The following is a 15,211-nucleotide window of genomic DNA, read 5'->3' as shown; positions in this document are numbered from 1 at the left end:
CTCAGGTGCACCCCCTGTCTGCCATATGAGAATATGGCTTAATGCTGCCAGATCCTCTAGAGCTTTTTTTTTTTTTTGAAATATTCTAGTTTTAAAAGTGGGCTAAGACTGTTTTTAGCTGCAGAACCAAACAGAACACCTATTTAGTTGTTCATAATCTGCAGGAGGCCAATTTGTCTCTGATTGCAGGCATTTGTGTAGGCATGATAAGCTCTCAGTAAATTCTGTCTGCTGTTGTTATTATTTCATCTCTACATCTGATTACTCACAGACTTTGCAAGTGGTTTATTTGGTGTCTGAACAAATTTTCTACATTCCTAATTAAATATCAAGGGTTCAATTCCTAGATTTCTCTTCGTCTTCTGATGCATTCTGGACAAGGTTTCGAAAAACATTTTCTTTTCCCTTCTACTCTGTTGGTGTTCAACTTATAAATGATTTTTACTTTGTATCTTGAGGTTATTTTCAAAGTGAATAAACATGCTAATTTATGTTTGGGCCCCTGGAATGAAGATCTTTGGTTAGAGCATATCATATTTCTAAAATGTACATAATTTTCAATATGAACACGTCTACCTAAAAGAAAATACCGTGGCCCATTATTACAGTCTCTACAGTGTTCTTATGCCACACCACAGGATACCTTTGTCTCAGACACCGTGCAAAGTGTTTTAAGACACTTATCATTTCTAAGTGACCAAGCATAATCTGTCTTGCTTTGCAAATTCACTAAATAACTAGCCTCAGATTTTGAAGTCCTATAACATGCTCATTTGCTCAATTCAGTGCTTTAGAAACACAGAGGAAAAAGGACAATAAGCTACCGAAGTTAAATAAATATTTTGTATAGTAAGTTCAGTGATTCATGTTAGAGAATTCTCCAGGGAAGAATTAGAATATAGGATCATCAAGTTTATTATTAAAATATTTATATAGCAAGTTCAGTAATTCATGTTAGAGAATTCTCCAGGGAAGAATGAGAATATAGGATCATTAAGTCTATTATTAAAATTCCCGTCAGCATTTCTATTTTTAAATGTGTTAGGGTGCAGGCAAAATGTTTGACAATCATTGATTTGCCCCCCTACTGCAGATAACTTTGTCTATATTCGTGGTTACCTCTATATATATGATAAGTCAAGTGACAGGCGCTACCTACTGTCTTCTATCAGACATGTTTGAGATGATCTTCTGAAACTTTGTTTGGGAAGAGAAATGGAAAACCTGCTACTAGCCAACGTGTCCTCCGAGGTGACTAGGCTGAGGGATCGATAAGGTAAACATTCCCACAGAAAAAGGAACTGGCGGAGGTGGGGGGAAACTAGTGTCTGAAGACACACAACTGAAGACGAAAAGGCTTGCTGTGGCTGAAGTGCTGTAAGGACAGCAGGGGGAAGAAAGGGTTGTGAAAGTGTCACAGGCAAACTTCGGGACACACAGTCCTTTCAGCATTCGAAGCGGCCGATTTGGTTAATTCAGAGAAAGATTCAGGGTCAGGGGAGTAAGTGAAATTGGCAAAATATTAGCAAAAGCTACCAGAGAGCTCCAGCAACACTGTGCTGCCACATAGCAGGGGATAGCTGATTCTCAATTACACAGAAGTGGGCCACTTAGCAGTGTTAGTCATAATCATAATCACAGATGCTTCTTCCATTTATGAAAAAAGACTTGGGCCCACATTTGGATAGCTTTTCACATTCTGATCTCAGAAGGCTCTTCCTGTGCCTTCATTCTCCGCCCCCCCGCCCCATCGTGCGACCTTCACCTACATGGTATCGGGTTGGGACAACGGGCAGGATGAGAGTAGAACAAACCAACCGCTTCTGGGTGCTATTAATACGGAAGCACAATATTTTTCTACTTCCGGCAGAGAGGTCGCCTCTGTCAGCCATGCATCAGCATCCTGGGACATTCCCAACAAACCAGGCAACATCATGGCTTTTCTGTTTGTTTGTTTTTTGTTTTGAAACCTGTTCCATGTTGCTCTAAAATAGAAAGATGTAGGTACCTCACATCTGACTTGGGCTGCCACTAAAAATCACCCGCTGGTACTAAAATCAAGATCCAGGAGGCAATTTACATTCTGTAAAGATCCCCTTTTCTAGCTCTGACAATTCCAGAAGGGAATATTCTGATTTACCAAAACAACAGCAAAAATAAAACCCCTCGGTGCCCTATGACTCCCCTTTCCCAGGCTAATGTCGCAAGCATTCAGGATGCTGTCATGTTGTACGTCAATCAAAAAATTAACTTGCAAAAATGCTTGCCTAGCTCACAGTATGTACATGTAGCTTGACTAATCAAGGGAAGCTGCAGTAAATGAAACTCAGTCCCTGAAATATTTGATCACATGTCCATGAGTGAGGCAGAGGTGAATCTTTACCACAGGGTCGCAAAATCACTTGGCAACCAACATCCTTTTTTCCCTATGTGGCATCATTAGACCTGTAAAAAGGTTTGTTTTTAAAGTTCAAGACCTTGTTTAGGTATGAAACACAGTCAGTCATTAGATATGCAGATGATGAAAATAAACAGAGCAAATGATGTTTGGGTAAAAGGTGGAAATAGATTATTTCTTACCGGACTTTTCCTCTAAAAGCGTAGGCATGGGGAGAAAAAATAAAGAGAAAATGAGAGAGGTGAAATGTATTTTCAAGAAGAAAACAGCTCAAGGCTCAGAATAGCCTTACTTAAGGCAGCTCTCTGAGACGCTGCTTTTATAAATGTTCCCTGTGGGTGTCTGACACGGTCCCTCCGGGGCCGCCGTTTTTAGTTAGTTCAAGTTGCAGAGGGCATAGGCGCACACATTCTAAACTTTCCTTTGAATAGTTTACTTTTATCAAACGGAGTTGTGTCTTGAAAACAAAAAGCGATGCCTTGTAATATTGAGAGGAATTGGAAAATGCCATGAATGCGTTGTAGCCAGGTATGGTCATGACACTAAAACATGAGAGTTTCTAGAAACTCTAATCTTGCCAGGGAACCCACTACCCAGCCCCTTCTTCCAAGTCACCCTGGCTAGAACCACCAGTTCTTCTTTGAGCCCGTCTTTCATCCTCCCCCGCTCCCCACAGACAATTACAGATTCTTTTCGTCGTGAGTGGTCCTTGGCCCTGAATATGCTCTCTTATTTCCTCAGTGAAATTATTATTATTTCTTCATTGTCTCTTGCTGACAGTGCCCGTGCTTTCTAGTCGATGGGACCCGTTTCCAGTTCCTAGTCCATCCTTCACATCATCTCAAGTCATTTTCTGTCCTTAAAAAACTTCCCTACTATCCAGAAAATAGAATGTATAGTAGGTAACACTTTCTTGATAGGCTGCCACGTACTCCTCCCATCCTCACCTTCTGTTACTGTCTGTCTGGAAGCCTGCACCCGGTTGCGCTCCCCTCAGACCTCCCAGATGTGCCATGCATTCACATGCTTCCCTGCCTTGTGCTTATGACACTTCTTCCTCTCCCCAGTCAAAATCTTCCTCTCTCTTCAAGGCCAGTAGCATGTCTTCCATGAGATCTTTCCCAAGCTTTCTAGTCAGAATAAATGGTTCCCCCCTCTTGCTTGACTGTAACCCATTCCTTTTGTTCACCATAACAAGTGAATACCTTTAATAATAAATGTTACCATTTGTGGAGTGAAAACAAAATAATAAGTAAATATTGAAGGCCTTTCTCTTTGTCTGTCATTTATTAGCCTCAGGGAAAACAGGAGGACATGTTGTTAGTATATTTCTGCAGTTTGGATGCCATTCTATCTTATTTACATGTCTCTACTTGATTGTTAGCTGACAGTAACCATTATGAATGGACTCTCTCTAGCCCCAAACATAGTGTGAGGCAGAGAGTAGGCATTCAAAACACGACCATAAATTCCCTTTTCGGGGGCCATTAAAACAGTACAGCAATGCTCGAGGCACAGAGTCTTTTGTAATATGGACAGATGAATTGCTCTCTGAAATAAGGTTAAATAAGGCCCAGGCCACGTTCCCCAGTTGTCATGGTTCCTCCACCAGCTCCTATATATATTTCACTTAGCGCCTACTTAACTGTTAATTTCTCCGCCCACTTGTGACGTCAGTGCTAGCACATGTTACAAGGGTTCTAAGGAAGCAGCACAGTTTGGGGCAAACATTCGTGTAGATTATGAGATCCTAACTCCAAGTGGAATTTTTTCCTGCAGCAAAAACGAATGCTTCAGAAGAACTGGAGGCTAAGAGACAGGCCACATCCTTGGTGCCATTTTCAGACCCAGACCTTTGGTAAGTAGCCCAGATACATGAAGATTATTCACAAGTCCAAGTTTTTAATCTACAGACAAAGATTTCTGAGTTGAAACCAAATAGCTTTTGAGTGACTGTCACGGTAGATGACACGAGCTTTCATATATTCAAATTAGCTCACTCTTATTTTCTGGATGTCTTTGGGTGAGTTACACGGTACCTCAATTTTTCAATTTGTAAAGCAGGGATAATGGCCACCTGGTAGGATTGTTGTGAGGATTAAAAGACAAGGGTGATACTGACAGTTAACAATGAGTGGTTACTTACTAATGCTACCTTACGTGGCTGGTGTCATTCTAATCCCTAATTAACTAACGGAGCAAAGGAGACTCAGAGCAGTTTTGAGGCCATGTGGATACAAAGGAGCAGAGATGGGGCTGGACCCCAGATTGTCTGACTCCAGAGAGTCCAGTCCAGAGTGGGCTCCTGACACGGCCCAAGTTCCCTAAGCAGATCGAACTCACTTTCAAGGCCTTCTCAGCATTGGGATCTAGAAACAGCAGTGCTATTAATGCTCACAGATCACAGAGGCTGGAAAATCTTGGATCTTTCCAATGGAAAGAATTAAACAGATCAGCCAGTCTCAAAATGAGCTTCTTAGACAGTGAGCTTGTGTTTCCAGGCATGCTTGGGATTAAACTCTGATGACAAGGGAAGCTTCTCTGCCTTGTAGAAATTAAATTATTTTTGTTTAGTTAAAATCAGAAGAATAAGCATGGACACGCAAGGGATAAAGGTTACCTCCCGCTTCCCTGCACATTTTCACCCCAGGTTCCACGACGTCTTAAACCATGGGTATTTAATGTGTTGTTTGGCTTTGTTAGTACCTACCAGCACCTAGGCTGTGGCCTCTTCGAGGAAAGGGTTTTTCAGAATGTTAAAAAAAAAAAAGAAAGAAAGAAAAGCAAAACATGGCAATTCTCTTTAGGGGAAAACAAACAAACTTCTCGATTTAAGATGAGCTAATAGCATCAGGGTTGATTTTTAATTGTGGAAAAGACCAATTACAGAACTGGGAAGGAGATTATACCTCTGGGCTTAGAGATACAGCAAGTGAATTTTGGGACTGCACAAAACTATTTACCTAATCACCCATGTTGTAAGAAAATACAATTCGAACAGACATGCAAGCCTTGCTGAAAGACAGCTCGTCCTTTGAACAGGGCTGCAAGTGGTATTGCAGTGATATTGATGAGCCCGCTGATCAACAGCTTCCCAAGGAACCCTCAGACCCCTGCCTGTCACAGGTGGAGAATCTCTCTCTAGCTGTTACTATTCCAAATAACTTGACAACGCAAGCATGCCTTGAGTTAGGTTTGCATGAAGGGTGGAAATCAGCATCACTTAAAGTTGAATTCTGTTTAAGACTCAGAGCCAGAACTAACAGAAGTGAATGGAGAAATATAAACCACAGTTTCAGTGATTCCTTACAGGTTTTGCACTCTGAGTACACCCCTGCCCACTTCATAGCTTAAAGAGGAACCAAGCTGCCATGGGAGTGTTTGGCATCAGACATCACAGAGTGGGATCAAGACACGAAAAGCCAGGTCTAATATCTAAGACTTTTAAGAGTCTGCAATCATTTAACTGTAAACATAGGATGGCTATACTCTGAGTCTTTATATTTTAACTAATGAGATTCTATTATGAACCACTTCCTATCAGTTATTTATGACTAGCCAGGTATTCACAGAATTGTTTATTAAGCCATTAACAGATATTTACTGAGCACCTACTATATATCAGACAGTATAGTCTACTACCAGGTGTGGGCTATACCATCTAAGTTTGTGTAAGTACACCCTATGATTGCACAAGACTGAAATGGCCTAATGAGGCATTTCTCAGAACATACCCCTGTTGTTAAGTGATGCATGACTGTATAATAAATAAGCAAAGTATGTAGTGTTTTGGAAGATGACAAATACATTTTTTTTGTCTTGTTTTAAACAGGATTTATTGAGAGAACAGAAAAGCTCCCACAGTGGGAGGGGACGCGATGGGGTTACCTAGCAAATGCGGTTTTAAAAGGCAGAGTAAACCAAGGAGTTTGGGACTGCCAGGGTAAAGGGCTTTGTGATTTTTAAATAAAGTGGTCAGGGTCAGCTTCTCGGAGGAAAAAAAACCCTGAGGTTGATGGGGAAGGTCACAGTGCAGCTATCTGGGCACAGAAGAGGGCACGGCCAGGGAGCTAGGGAGAAGTGGAATGAGAACTGGGAGTTGGAGGGGTCCTGACAATGAGAGTCGTGAAGACCCCCATGAAGACTCTGGCTTCACTCTGTTCCAGTGCAACTTATTGCTGTTACTTATCAGGAGTTCTCAGGTTGGATGTTTAGTAACTGTTGGCTACCGAGAAGAGGCACTGATGAAACAGATGAACAGTATCCAAACATTCCTGTATGTGACACATGCTGTCATTTGTCATTCCTCTTTAGAAGCTCATTTTGATTTCCCACGTACCAGGTTAAAATGAAATGAAGGCGGGCTTCCAATAGGTTAGAAAATGAAAAGGAGCTTCAACCCGGCGAAGCGCGTCAAGGTCAGTCCATCCTGCCTCCTGTCGCTGTTGTCCATGTGAGGACTTCCGTTCTGGATGGCACACCTGGCTCTGCTGTGCCTGCAGCTGAGCCCAACCAAGTTCCTAAGGTCTGTGGGCAGTTAGAGGCCGTCTTTTAGACAGATATGAAACAGAAAAAACATCACCTTCATTCTGTTTAAAAATGAAATGGTCTCCAGTCTCCGAGGAAACATTTTTGCATATAATTAATGCGAGTGACTCACATTCTAAGATTTTCTTTTTCTAAAACAACTAAAAAGTACATTTATTACTTAGATTTCTGGCACAAAAAAACTCTATGTCAGAGGGCAAAGGGGTACATATTTTTGTCTTGTACTGTTATACTTATGAGGGAAATCTGCCCCCCAACCCTCCAAAAAACTGGAATTATCTTTTGGAGGGCGAGTCCCTTGTAGTATACAGGCTTCCCTTGCTAGATAAGTGTTCTAGCAATCCATCAACCTCAGTGTACTCAGCTAGCGTTGTTGTGAGAGACTGCATTCCACTTCAGTGAATTTTGTTTTGGAGATTCTTTCAACACATGTGTCCATTTCATGATGGGTGATTTACGAGTGCACCTGGACACACCGCGCTGAGTGTTCAGCAGTTTTTGAACTGTGTCCCATCCTCCCTATCACCTGATCTCACCCTAAGCAACTTTTTTGTTTCCCAGGTGAAAAAAAAACCTCAAAAAGAAACGTTTTGCTGATGTAGAAGAGGTGAAAAATAAAATAAAATAAAACAGCAGATGCACCAAAAGGCATCAAATTGATGCGTTCAAAAATAGTTTTTAGTGGTGGCAAAAGAGTCTTGATAGGTGTATTGAATCAAATGGAAAGCATTTTATTTATTCATTTATTTTTTGAGTTGGAGTCTCACTCTGTTGCCCAGGCTGGAGTGCAGTGGCACACTCATGGCCACCATGCAGCCTTGACCTGCTGGGCTCAGGTGATCCTTCCGCCTCAGCCTTTCAAGTAGCTGGAACTACAGGCATGCGCCACCATGCCTGGCTAATTTTTTTAAAAAATATTACTTATAGTAGAGATGAGATCTCACTTAGTTGCCCAGGTTGGTCTCGAACCTGTAGGCTCAGGCAATCCTCTCACTTTGGTCTCCCAAAGTGCTGGGATTATAGGCATGAGCCACCATGCCTGGCCTGGAGAGTACTTAAAGGTGACTGAAGTCTAAACATGCAAAAATACACACACAACTTTTTATGAATAAATTCCACCGTTGTGGTCCTCCTTTGTATTTTCAAATTTATACTTGTTATTCAAACATTTATAGAAACTCCTTAGTATAAAAATAAGTATAATTGTATAAGAAAGATAGTCATAGATATTTGACCCTCAGGCTTGAGAACCACTAAGTAACTGAAAACCTGAGGCTTTAAAGGAGAAAACGAACATCTCCCTGGGAAGTACAGGATTAGGGAGGAGAAGAATGACAAACAACTAGGGAATAAAGAAAAGAAGAGCGAATTAGTAAACTATTGAAAAGAACCTACAAATTGTAGGAGAAGGAACAGGAAATTATTACTCAAACTGCTCACCTATTCAGTAATAGAGAAAGAAACTTGGGGTTGAGTTAAAGGGGAAAAGATAAAAGAAATTGAGACTCATATATTTACTGTCTTTATAAAACAATATGAGGAATGTAAGTTGCATTATATCACAGCTAGATACCAAGATCCATATAATTTCCCACAGTGCAAAGTACCCATCTACACAACCAAGCAACAAGTACTTTCTAAGTACCTACTATGTGTCATTGTGTAGGCGCTAGAGAAAATGCCCCCTTAGGGAAGAAGCAAAATAAGGACCTACAGCCTTTGAATACAGGATTAGTTAGAAATCCAGCACTCAATGGATTGTTCACTAATTACGCTTCTGTTAAAAAGTTGCTTTTCAAGTTGATTGCTTCTTTACAGAGCTCCTTCTACCCTGATTATGGCCATTAGCAGATAAAAATAGTTTTAAAATTCTAAATCTACACCAGTTTACAATCAAGGTAGAAGATCTTAAAGATAGAAAAATTAGCCTCCTTTGGTTATAATAAACATTATATTTAAAAGCATATAATTTAAGAGTTTGCTATTTCTAGTGAGACATTCTGAATTTTTGCATGTGTCAATACTGTGGGTATTTCATTCAGTGAGATTTTAAGTTGGTGACAGAAACTGAGTGTTTGTGGTCTCCAATCACCGTGGTCATGTTTCCAGAACACCCAAAGCAGGTCAGCTTGCCTGAGACAGTTCAGCACCATGTAAGAAAAACCTAACTCTCATGCTTTACAAACGGAAGCCAAATACCAAGTACTCAGAGGATACAACCAACATTAATTGGAGAAATAATTATAAAGGTACTCCAGGTTGAATATTGAATATTCTGCCCATTTCCAAGGAGATCAAAACATACAACAACTCAGGAATATCTTCTTACCAGAGAGGGTGGGTGTAAAATGTTTGGAAAATGCTATTTTGATTTTAAAGGGCAAGCAATGGAAGCAATGGAACATTCCTAGGAAAAAGCTAGTAATGAAGGAAAGCACAAACACGTATCAGATGCAAAACTAATTCTTCTGCATATAGTCCATAGTTGATTAAAATGTGAGAAGAGAAGAATATATTTAGAAAAGAAAGAAAGTTTCCACCCGTTTCCCCCATCCATCCTCTGGAAGGCCTGAAGCAAAAAAAGTTTCACTTCATTATGCTAACACTGGCTGATGCTGGCTGGACTGCTGGAAGAGGGGGCTTCTCAGACTGCACATGGGGTCTAGTGGCAAAGTCTGCTGAGGGTTTGGAGTGGCAGCTTTTGACACTGGTGGTCTAGACCAACCAGACCACTTTTGCCCTATGGAGCCATCCCTGACAGGTAGAACCCAAGCTGAGCCTCTTCTTCTGACTCCCGGCATGAGAGTTACGGGCTTAGCACTTAGCAATCTTCAGCCTCTCCTTGCGTCGTGCAGTGTTTCTACTAGGAGACAACGCTGGCACGTAGGAGCCTGGCACTCTCCTCCCCCACTGATGACTCCTTGTTTTTACTGAACTCCATGGGGTGCTGAACCTTCTGCTGAAGTGAGGACAGAAAAGGAGGTGGTGTTACCAGGCAGCAGCAAACTCATGGATTCTGCTCTCTGGCAGGCTAATTTGGGGGTGGGAAGGTGGGTGGGCCACCTGGAACAGGCAAGCAACACCAGACTGTCTCCACTTCAGAGCTGTCTCCCCTTCCTCATATTTTTTGGTTAGGGTTATGGAGGGTAAGCCTCCAGGATCGAGATTAAATGAACTGCTCCTTCATAACTCAGTGTCGAATTCTTTAAGTCCTTGTCTCACTGAATTGAACAAGGAAAGGGAAGCGGCCCTGGCCTACATGGGAGGATGGGTCCAGTCCTGCCCTTGCATCGTTCCCATCAGCCCTCTTGACTTCACTCAAGTTCTCCTTTACTATTTTTGTCTTCCTTCTGCCTCCCCCAAGTCTCTGCACATAAGGGAAAGAAAGGTGAAGCTGAAAAGGAAACTAGTATCTAAGGGCACCTCTGCTGGGTGATGGGCATGGAGCTGGGTATGTTACCACATGATCTCACGTCCTTCTGACATCGGCTGCATGAAGGTCGATGAGTATGTGTCCCATTTTTACAGACATGGGATCTGAGGCTCAGAGTCGAGGAACCTGCCCGTGGGCACACAGATAATAAGAGTTCTGTTCAGAAGCCTGTGTTCTTTCTACTGATCCCCGTGCTTCAGAGAAAACGTTCTTTTTCTTATTCCCTTGCTATACACCCAAACTGTTCCTAAAACAGAGCTTCCCACAGAGACCGTGAGGTTGGAATACACAGCCGAGTATTAAGCCCTTAAAGATAACCGAAGGTCTTAAAGATACCCGACTCACACAGTCTTCCTTTGTAGATGAGAAAACATACTGTGTTTCTAACTGGGTGGAAAAGAGGCAGATGCTGGCGTTTGGATCCTGGCCCTCGAAATTTCAGCAGCCTCTTACCTTTCTGGGATGGTTTCTCTGTAAAGTGGGGCTGTCACTGCCTCCCTGCTTGCTTCTTGGTGCTGCTGCTCTCTTCGTTTTTTGATCATGACTGCACATTTATAAAATATCAAGCATTGTTATGCTGCACCACCGGCATAAAAATACTGGCTGATTGATTAGCTGATTAGGAGAATTGAAATATACGAGTCACGCAAAAACGAGGTGTCACTCCTTAACATTTGAAACAAAAGCGTATGACGGGTTCTGAATATATAACGTAAGAATTGTAATGAATTAGAAATCACATATGACAAAGCAGCATTTAAGCCTGACTAGGCAAGGCGCTGGCTCAGTCTCTTGTCACATGGTTACTTATGAGCTGTGACATCTCAGGTGACTAATGAATCACTCAAGGCCTCAATTTGCTCATCTGTTAAGTGGGGATAATAATAGGGTCTGTCTCACAGGGTTGTTGGGAGGACAAGTGAGTTCATATACGTGAAGCCTCTGAGACACCACAGATGACAGTGTTTGTAGATGGGCTCACTGGCAAGAAAGCCCAGCAGGTGGGTTTTCGAGCTGGGTTTGTGGGCCTTTGGGGCATCCACAGAGATTCTTTATAGCGTTTGTGAGCACTCTGAAATTATGTGTAAAATATTTTGGATGAGCTAATAAGCTTTTTTTTTCTAGAAAGAGAACCAGTAGCTTTCATCAAAACTAGTACAAAGGAACCCTCCCCAAAGTGGAACTGTCTCTTGGAGGGTGGGCCCCTGGTAGTACAGGCTTCCCCTGCTGGGTAAGCGTTCTAGGAACTCATGGGCATCAGTGTACCAGCTAGTATTGTCGTGAGAGGTTGTGTTTGCCTTCAGTGAATTTTTTGGGGGAGATCCTTTCAACGAATTTGCTCCTATTATGATGGGTGATTTACATGAACAGGCTTCCCAGACCATGCTGGGTGTTCAGTGGTTTTTGACCAAAAAGGTCATGACCCCCATGCCCCACCCTCCCTGTTCACCCGATCTCACCCCAAGTGACTTTTTGTTGTTTCCCTGGATGAAAAAGTCCTCAAAGGGAAAAGTTTTGCGGATGTGGAAGAGGTGAAACAAACAAACAAACAAACAAATGGCAGAAGCACTAAAAGGCATCAAAACCGATGAGTGCAAAAACTGCCTTGAGCAGTGGAAAAGCATCTTGATAGGCGTATTGCATCAAACAGAGAGTACTTGGAAGGTGACTGAAGTTTAAACATGTAAGAATAAATACAGAATTTTTAATAAACAAATTTCACTTTTTGGGAGGGTCCCCTTTCATATAATGTGATGGTTTAGAGTTCTGAATTAGAAACCAGACCTTCTGGGTTTCTCAACAACTTTACTTATGAGCTGTGACACCTCAGGTGATCTAACCAATCCCTCAGTGCCTCAGTTTGCTCATCTGTGAAGTGGGGATAATAATGGTGCCTATCTCACAGGGCTGTTGGGAGGATAAGTGAGTTAACATATATGAAGCATCTGAGACACAGCACTCAAGAGCTTGCCACCACACTACCAGCTCTAACACTGTGGTAAGTTCTCAAAGTGGTCGTGACCTTAACACATGATTTCAAATAATAATTGTGAAACACCTTATTGTTTCTCTGACTAATAGCAGCTCTCATTTACTAAGCACTTCCTTTGGGCCTTGCGTGCGTTTACTTACAGAGTACTAAGTACTTTATAGGCATCACTTCGTTAATCTTCACAAGGATCCTACAAGGTGGGTAGTGCTGTTAACCTCACTTTATGCTTGATTCAGCCTTGACGTAGGCTTGAAGAGTGAAGAACTCACTCAGGGCCACACGGATAAAGGAGCAGAGGGCCAGAATGCAAACTTAGCTCTGATTTACCCCAGAGCACAATTGCTTAATCTGTGTGAAACAAAACGCTGTAGTTAAGGCAACTTCTCCAGGTAAGCCAGCAGGGGTTCTCAGCTCACTGAGGAAGAAAAATAAGGGAATCAATGGCGGCACACTGGAAAAGGAAAAGATTGCACCAGGAATTAAACCACAGCCTTTGTCTTCTTCCTGCGAGAAACATCACAGGAGCCACAGGTCTCAAAGTGCCCAGTGAGCGCAGCACAGGGCTGCAGGTGTGTCAAGAGACCACGCTCCGGGTGGGTTATGGAAGGAATGGAGACGCTCACATCTGACACCGTGGAAGGGGTGAGCGATCCAGGAGATCCTGGGACGGAGGCCAGACGGGAAGGTGAATGCAGAAAATCGCACCTTCGATCAGGAAACTGAAGCGAAGACAGCGGGGGTTTGGACCATCAGGGGAATTTGAGCTTCTGTGTACCACTAGAGGTTGCTTTCTGATATATTTGTAGGCAGAGTATTTGCAAGAAGGTTCAACAGACTGTTCAGTACTTCTGGTATTAGCTCTCAGTGCCTGCTACGTCAGATATCTGGTGATGCAATTTGAATGGCAGTAAGAAACAAAGGCAGTTACCCACGAAACAAATTCGGCGGGGCACGCACTATACAGTGTGCTCCTGTGATGCCAGCCTTCAATGCTAAGCATCATACATGCTCAGGGGATGTCGATGTGGCTCTAAGCGACTTAGAAATGTTTCCAGAATTACCTTCCAAACAAGTTCACAGGCTATTAAGCACTAAGCACTTCCTTTGGGCCTTGAACTCTGACTTTGCTGCTGCTGCATCACAAGAAAATTACCACAATTTTCCAGTTTGATGCTTAGGGCAATTAATCATGGGTCTTGGCTCTCAATGAATTTGGTTGTTTGGGTGATCTGATTTACCACTATTAATGCTGTTCTCAAAAATGTGCCCTAGGCTCTGGAGTCAGTTCTAACACTGTGAGATGATCTTGGAATTTAGTATCCATTATGTGTACTTTCAGATATTGTGATCAACCCTGAACATAGTCCTATAAGGGAGTTATTCTCATTTACAGACGAAGAACCCAAGGCACAGGTATTGTAACAAGCCCAAGGCAATCAGCTAGCAAGAGGCAGAGCCCACCTGTTTGAGTAACAGTGACACCACTGGAATAAGTATCTAAGTCCTGTTCTCTCAAGTTATCTTAAATGGAATTGCATTAAATTTAATTCGATTGTATACTGAACTCTGACTTTGCTGCTGCTGTTGTTTTTGCAAAGTTGTATTTCTTATAGTTCAACCTTGCCCCTGTTGTTTTATTTAGCTCCCTTCAGAAAATGATTTTCCTCTTTAAGAACAAAGCCATTTCTCGGGTGATGTGGAGGTTTGCTTCTCCGCTGAAGGCAGGGTGGGTATAATGGAAGCAAACAGTGTCTCTGCTTCCATCTCCTCCTTGAAGGGTGAGTGGTCTTCACACTGCACTAGCAGAAAGAGATGGACGTGGCAGCAGACACCCTGTGAGGCAAGTGTCTGTTATTCCCATTTTAGACAGAAAGAAACTGAGGCTCCCATCGTTTCCGTGCTTTCTCTAAGCGGCCCTGCCAGCAAGAGGCTGAGGTCAGGGCTCTTACTTTCTCCACACGACCTCAGCTCCTTTGCGGGTAAGTACAAAGTTTCTATTTGCGTTGAAAGAAAAATCAATCGCAAATGTCTGGTATGGAGAAGACAAACTTAAAAGCAGTTCCTCTAAAAGGCGGATCAGATTTGGTTCAGAATTAAAGTCTATGCTAGACAAGAGGACCCCAAACCCTTTAGTTGAATTCACACCTGGAGCTGCGGACACATTGTAATCCAGGACATGAAAACACAGTGTGTTCCTCAGTCATGAGACAGGAGACGGGGAAGCGGAGCATGACTCTCAGAAAAGGGGAACAAGTAAGATTTTAAAAATACATATAGATCAGTAGCGAAGAAACAGACAACTGAGAGCACCAATTATGCATCAGGCACTGTTAGGATTTTTGCCCCCAAATTTCACAAGTCTATTATTGTCCTTACTTGACAAAGAGGGAGACAGAGGCTCAGAGCAGTTGCGAGGCTCGTCTAGGGTGACACAGGCAGAAAGGGATAGATATGGGTGTGGGGCCCCAGTCAGTCTGAATTCATATTCTGTGGGCTTTCTGCTACTACACAGTTGCCTTCTATTAACCCAAAATTCTAGAACAAAATATCTAAACAGACGGCCAGCAAGCACTTGGAAAAGAAGGCGACAACCCCGGGGGCCAGCCTAAGGAAATAGGGCAAACGACACCCATCAATCACTCTTTGCTAGGGTTTCTGGTCCGGCAGATCCAAGCAAGGTTGTGAACACTTCAGGTCCCTCAAATTCAGCGTTGTGTTTAATACATTTCCCATCACTGGAGTGAAGAAAATAAAAACATGTGGCCAGGGGAAGGGCACAGTTAGGTGACTCACCCTGTGGTTTACGAAAGAGGCCGGAGTCTGTTATCAATGGATGGTT

At 42.6% G+C, this 15,211-nt stretch overlaps 1 protein-coding gene across 7 annotated transcripts in view; it reads right to left on the bottom strand.

Annotated features, from left to right (window-relative positions):
- The window catches only part of SGIP1 (SH3 domain GRB2 like endophilin interacting protein 1), a 219,983-nt gene that overhangs the window by 83,153 nt on the left and 121,619 nt on the right, over positions 1–15,211 (bottom strand). For all 7 annotated transcript variants that reach the window (XM_008072195.2, XM_008072196.2, XM_008072193.2 and 4 more), the window contains one exon: positions 2,581–2,592. In XM_008072195.2, coding sequence (XP_008070386.1) covers positions 2,581–2,592 — 12 coding nt within the window. The remainder of the gene's footprint in view (positions 1–2,580; positions 2,593–15,211) is intronic.

The sequence above is a fragment of the Carlito syrichta genome, unplaced genomic scaffold (assembly GCF_000164805.1).
Source record: "Carlito syrichta isolate Samal-C Ts95f unplaced genomic scaffold, Tarsius_syrichta-2.0.1 Scaffold314875, whole genome shotgun sequence".
Classification (NCBI taxonomy): Eukaryota; Metazoa; Chordata; class Mammalia; order Primates; family Tarsiidae; genus Carlito; species Carlito syrichta.
This window is presented reverse-complemented; position numbering and strand designations above follow the sequence as displayed.